General features: G+C 41.2%; 1 protein-coding gene across 1 annotated transcript in view; it reads right to left on the bottom strand.

Annotated features, from left to right (window-relative positions):
• Positions 1-6,826, bottom strand: part of GATB (glutamyl-tRNA amidotransferase subunit B) — a 42,687-nt gene that overhangs the window by 35,656 nt on the left and 205 nt on the right. Inside the window, exon 2 of the mRNA XM_005415712.2 lies at positions 4,874-5,024. Coding sequence (XP_005415769.1) covers positions 4,874-5,024 — 151 coding nt within the window. The remainder of the gene's footprint in view (positions 1-4,873; positions 5,025-6,826) is intronic.

Below are 6,826 nucleotides of genomic sequence, written 5' to 3'. Positions count from 1 at the left end.
AGGAATGTCAAAACAAAACTGAAAGCACAAGTTGGTAAAGCAGCTGTTGCAATCATCAGATTTAACAGGCACAGGATACAAAAAAAAAATCTAGTTTCAAGCTGTAAAGTATAAACTCTGGTCTCAAATGCTGTTTCTGTTCCAGTATGAATAGCTGACCGACAGATCCACCAAAATCTTACACAAACCTCTCACAGCCTTTGAAAGCAAATGCATCAGATAAATCCTGTATACTCTGATGAATTCTAGACGTTATTTAAGTCTGGTAATCCATCACCCAAAACATCTGGGAAAACACTGGGTACCTGCCACTGCCAAGAACAGATGGAAGCACCCTCTATAACCCCAAACTGGGTATTAGCCCTGTCACATGCCGGGGCAGCCCCTCAGCAGCCCAGCACTGCAAGGCAACAGCCAGATCCAGGTGCTCCCAGAGACTCTGCAGTGCTGTGCTGGCAGCTGCTGGCTTCGGACGAGCCTGGGCTTGGAGCTGAGGGTGCCAGAGCTGCAATGCCAGAAGGAACAAGGGCTGAGAGCTGCTCTAGCACTGCTCTCTTCCATGAAAAGGAGTGATCTGCTTGCCCCAAGTGTTTCTGAAAAGTCTGTCGTAAAAATAAAAAGATAAAACAGATGCTGTTCACGCTAAGAGGAGCATGAGAAGACATAAAAAAATTCAAAATATTTAGGACTGTAGGGCTAATATTAATTCAAATCTTATTAATTTAAACTTTGGATATGTAAATCCTAGATTATTTCTTTATATACTTACCTACAAAGGATTGCCTACAATAGGATCATGGCTTCACTTCAGTCATGCCAGAGACAAATCCAAAATGTGTGACAAAGACTAAGCACTGACAAAAAGGTTTCAGCCTTTAGCTGCTAGATCTACTATCTTATTTCTGGGGCTGAGCTATAATTAACTTTTAGTCAGCCACCTCCATCATGAAAGTAGATAATCATGGATTCTTTTTCTGTGAGCCCAGTTTTAGCTTTAAAAACCTTTCTAAAGCCTCTCAGAATTTTCAAAGCCTAAACCAGATTGGGAGGGCAACCACCTTTATGGATCCTCAGAAGAATTTAGTCCAGTTTGCAGGTGTAATGCACTATCTTCTACCATGTATAGAATGGGTCTTCTGAAGATACCAAGCCAAGATCATTGCCAAGTCCACTCCCAAAGTAAAAACCCCAGGCTTTTGCAAATTTCATGAAATGAAATGAAATTAAATGTATGGAGTCAAATGTAGTCCCAAACTGTCAGTGGACCAGGAATTGTCTGGGTGGTGGCACTAAAAGAGCTGTGGTCATCTGTTCAATGTCCAAGTACAGACCAGTGACAAGTGGTGTTGGGTGGTTTAGGCTGGGACCAGAGCTGTTCAATGTCTTTGTCAGTGACAGGGACAATGGATCAGGTGCATTCTCAGCAAGTTCACTGATGACAACAAGCTGTGTGGTGTGGCCAACATGCTGCAGGGTAGGGGTGCCATCCAGAGAGATCTGGGCAGGCTTGAGAAGTGGGCCTGTGCAAACCTCATGAAGTTCAACACGGTCAAGTGCAAAGTCCTGCACCTGGATCAGGCAATTGGTGCACCAAGCACCAATACAGGCTGGGCACCCACGGAGGACTTGGGGGTGCTGGTTGAGGAAATGCTCAGCATGAACCAGCAAAGCACACTTGTAGTCCAGAAAGCAAACCATGTTCTGGGCTACATCCAAAGCAGTGTGGGCAGCAGGGCAAGGGAGAGGATTCTGCCCCTCTACTCCATTCTTGTGAGTTCCCACCTGGAGTGCTGCATCCTGCTCTGGGATCCCCAACAGAAGAGGGACAGGCACCTACTGGAGAGGGTCTGAGGAGGGCCATGAAGATGACCAGAGGGCTAGAACACCCCTCCTATGAAAACAGGCTGAGAGAGTTGGGGTTGTTCAGCATTGAGAAAACTCCACAGAGACCTTACGGCACTTTCAAGTACCTAAAAAGGGCCTACAAGAGAGCCAGAAGGACATTTTACAAGGGCTTGGGATGACAGGACACGGTTTTAAATTGACACAGGGCAGGTTTAGATTAGATGTTACACAGACATTCCTTACTGTGGTGTTGAGGCACAGGCACAGGCTGCCCAGAGAAGCTGTGGCTGCCCCATCTCTGTGGGTGGATGGAGCTCTGAGCAGCCTGGTCTAGTGGAAGGAGTCCCTGCCCATGGCAGGGGGGCTGGAACCAGATGAGCTGTAAGGTCCCTGGCACTCAAACCATCCCATGATTCTATGATTCTATAATAATTTTTTTCTGTCTCATGCCAAATAGGAGGGCACCTGCAAAGCTTCTCTTGCCTGTAGCTGTCACTCAGAGGCACTTTATGAGAACAACACAGTGAAATGGCCATGTCACTTCCACTATGATGACCCTCCCAAGGCATAGTTGCAGCAGAAGGATAAAATAAGCTTTATTAACCTTACAGGAGGCAAATATAAAAAGGAAAGCGGGAGGAGGGCTTAACACATTCTTCTAGTTTCACCTCTCCTGTGTAGAGCACAGCAAAAGCTCACACCAACACTTACTGTGACCCAGAAATGCACAGCAACCCAAAAAGCTCCCTTCAGCACCATCACTTCTGGTCCCACTGTGAAGGAGCAAATGCTAGGACAGCTCTCTATTATTACAGCCATCTCGTTGTCACACAGTAAATTTAAATCCTTTTGACACTGAAAACTATCCCTATAGTTCTCAGGTTAAAACAACAGCCATTCTATTCTAGACTCAGCACAACTACTGTATAAAGACTTTGCTGCTACTGTTTTTTTCATTTCTCAACAAAATGGAGTCCAAATGAAAGGCCAGATATCTATCTTCTAAGTAGTCTTACTAGTCAATAATCTAACATTTATTAAAATGGCTTTTGTTGGTTTGATTTTATTCTACAAATACTCTGAATTTTCAAAAATGACCTTCCATCTTTCAAAATTTACCAAAATTCAATTCTGCTTCAGATACTATTGCCACATAAAAAATTTACACAGAGAAAACAAGCCCATCTGATTCCAGAACAAATGCTGGACTCAGCAGCAGCAGGTACAATGGGAAAATAAAGCTATGACTCCTGACTGGATTTTCCATCACATTCTAACATGCAGGAACGTGTATACTGTAACATCCACTTTCAACTCTGTTTTCACCAGTACTACAGTAAGAAAAAATCTTTCTTCTCTTTGTATAGATAAAATCATCTAATAGAACCTAATATAGCATCACTACTTTAAAATTAACCTAACCTTTCTGGATTTTTTCTTCCCAGGTGCAGTTATTTTCTTTACCAAAGACCACACGTACTGGGGTCTTCTTACAAAGTCAAGGGTCATACTAAGCCTCATTTTAAAGCCTCATTAATAAAAAGACACACACACATACATTGAACCCTCAATAAACAGTAACATAGAGAAAAATTAACCTCCTCATAAATATTCATTTTTGTTCACTCAAGAACAGCTTTTCTACTTGACTGAAAATAAGCATTAGACAATCTAAGAGAATTTCTGTGCATTAACAGAAGGTTAAATAAAAGGTCTAAAACCAGAATATTGAACTCTTTTGGATTTTCTGACTAACCAAGCTCTGCCCCCAAATGAAAGGAACTAATTTTCTGTCTTTAAGTCTAGCTTGACTCTTCTAAAACCAAATTCTTGCATAAGATTCCCATTATCTCCATACAGTCAGATCTGAAACTCAGCTCTGAATTCCCACTGCAACCAGAGCAAAGTCCCAATTTTATCAGCATCTAAACTTCGCTTCCTTAGTTTCCAATACCTTTGCAAATACAGAAATAAAAATAAAATAATAACAACAACATCATTTCTCCTTTTAAGGATCGTGACACATATCAAGACCCTAGAAATCCAGCCACAAATTAGTTCTCAATTTTAGATTATCTGAGGCTGTCTTATGGTGATGAAAAACTTCAACTAGATTTAAAAATACATTTCTATAACTGGAATTCAAATCTGCACTTTAATGAATATAGTCAGTGAAACATTTCTGCTTTAAATAATTAGACCCCATCTTAGTCTCTGCAGAGTTGTTGCATGTGGCAATGCTAAGTCTATTAAATATTTATTTTCACTGTATTGTAAGAGCTTATGTTATAATTTTTTAACTTTTATTTTTAAATTAAACTTGTTAGATACTCAGAGAATTCCACAGCAGTACTGTCATAGCCATCACAGTTATAATTAAGCTGTGAATTCAAACACTTATTAAGTTTTCACTAATAAACCTTATTGCTATGTGCTAGCTAGTTATTCTGACCTATTAATCCCCAATGTCTCACACACATTACTTTTTTTAAATAATTACTTTGCTCTGGAAATAGGAATGGTTGACACTTTGCTAAATTGGAGACTTTCTACTCAGGAAGCAAAGAAACTCCTCAGTGAGACATTCCAAATGGCAAATGACAGCTACATAAACAAACATATGGCAAAACAACATCAAATGGCCACTCAGAAATCTAAGATGTTCTTCTCTCACTGGGCTTTAGGCATCTCTCATATTTAAGGAATTTCCTGTGTGGCATACTAAGCAAACACACCCACTCTGGCCTCAAAGAAATACCACAACCCATTCACTATGTTGAAGAGACACTCCTGATTTTTCTCCTTTGAGGGGATATAAAGTATCTGAGGCAATAACTAGGCAGTGAGAAAATTGAAAAGAAACAATTCTAGGCATCTCGTGTTATGAAACAAACAGAAATTAGAAAAGTAAGGAAAAGTAGTCATATATATGACTTTAGTCAAATTCTGGGAAGAATAAAATATTCGAAGCAAAGACAAAGTTGTCTGACATTAATCCTGACATAAATGAAATTGCAGCTTAACTTACTGGTAAAGTTCCTGGTAAAGAGGCATCAAAGAAAGACACCAAGGAGTTGGGAGGTGCTGCAAACTGGACTTGGGAACCAGAGAAGAGTTTTGAGTTGGAACTGATCTGTGCATGAATTTCCAAACCCACAACTGGTACCCACGGAGCAAGGCTGAAAAGGAAAGAGAAAGGAGAAACAATTTAAATACAGACGATGTTAAAAACCGTGGAAATTTAGAAACAGAAGAATCAGGAACGCTTAATTTATGGAAAAAATTAAACTGTAATTGTATAAAAATTGTAAACAATGTTTCAAATACATCTACACTGTAATAGGAAAAGCTGTGCTGTGATACTGGAGAACGGAGGCTACGGGGAATATATGGCAGTGTTCATTATATGTAAAAAAGAATGTCATAAAAAATGTAATGGTTTAAAACTTTTAACTTTTCCTTACACGAGAAATCTCAGAGAAATTAATGAGGCACACTTGCATGCTGGATGAACCCTAATTTGGTGCCTTGTGAAAATCCCCAAATCATCATAAATATGAATTACTTCTCAGGTAGTTTGATAAATCTCCAACAGACAGGTGGCATAATAAATTATGTATTCTCTGTCAGATAGACACTTGCATGCTGGGAAAGGTGGCTCTCCAGAGCAGCGTTAGTAGAATATTAGCATAAACATTAGTAATCTGGTAATAGAGAAATCATCATTTCAACTAGAGAGCTACTGTTCTCTGAATGTATTCTGCAGAATAAAGCTTCTCCATATCATCTAAAAAGTAATTGCAATTCTCACATCCATAACCTTTATATGGACAAGAGAAAAAGGTCACCTTTACAGTATGAATTGCTTGACAGTTTCTGTAAGTAATTATCTGGCCTTGTACAAATGAAGTGGCACAAATAATATTTCACTGATGAAATCACATTTCTGTGGCAGAACACTTCAGCAGTATGAGTACCCAGATAGCTATAGGAGACAAGCAAGCTATGGAAAAACATCAAACAAATATATCAAGTACAGTGTTCCTTCCAGAGGTGAACATTCTACACTGACAAGATTCTAGCTCTCCATCTGCCCTCCAACAGCTGAGGACATCCCTACAAACACCAAACTAGTGATGCAGATGCCACTTCTATTGATGCTTTAGGAAGAAGAACATTATCATGAAAGATTAAGGTTCAGATGTTTAAAGGAGCTAATACATTTTCTTTCATTGAAATAGTATTATTCTTCAGTATTTTCAGCTGATCATACAAATGCTGCAAGGTTTGAGAAATAATGCGGGCTTTCTTTTACATTTTGGAGGCAAATTTATTCCATTGTTTCCTGTATTCTTCAGAAACGCCTTTCTGTCATATCATGGCATTAAAAATTACACCAGGTTTTGCCTAATCAGCGTGTTGGCTTACACTCAGAGATAAAGGTACGTGCACCAGTCAGTCCTTCAATCCTACTAACAGCACTGGTGAGGCACCTGCAGCTTCTTGCCGTGTTTGTTCACGGATTATGTTTATCTGTGTCTCTAAAGAATCAGCAGCACACTCCTGCCGCAGTCTGCACAACTTTCTGGAAGCGATCAGCTGTGCACACCCTCGTGGGACACCAGAGAACAGGAGAACTTGTTCAGGCCGTGACTTTCAGCTGCAGCAGAAACAAACTGCTCTGCTTCGGGCACACCGCCCGTATATCCCAATACTCCTCTGGAAGAGAAAGCCTCTTTTGGGCTGGAATAACCCTGGAAACCGCGCTCTGGAAAGCCGGAGCAGCGCTCGCGGTGGCTTCCCGGCACACGGGAGCGCTCGGGCTGCCCGAGCTGCGGCTCTCATGGCAGCCCGGCGTGCCGGAGGGTCACGGCCCCGCCCGCGGCAATCGCCGACCGACCGCGCTTCGGGGAATGCGGGACAAACGTGCGCTGCCCGCACCAATGCCTCACATCGCTCACACGCCCGAATTTACACCGGG

This window comes from Geospiza fortis, unplaced genomic scaffold, assembly GCF_000277835.1.
Source record: "Geospiza fortis unplaced genomic scaffold, GeoFor_1.0 scaffold40, whole genome shotgun sequence".
Classification (NCBI taxonomy): domain Eukaryota; kingdom Metazoa; phylum Chordata; class Aves; order Passeriformes; family Thraupidae; genus Geospiza; species Geospiza fortis.
This window is presented reverse-complemented; position numbering and strand designations above follow the sequence as displayed.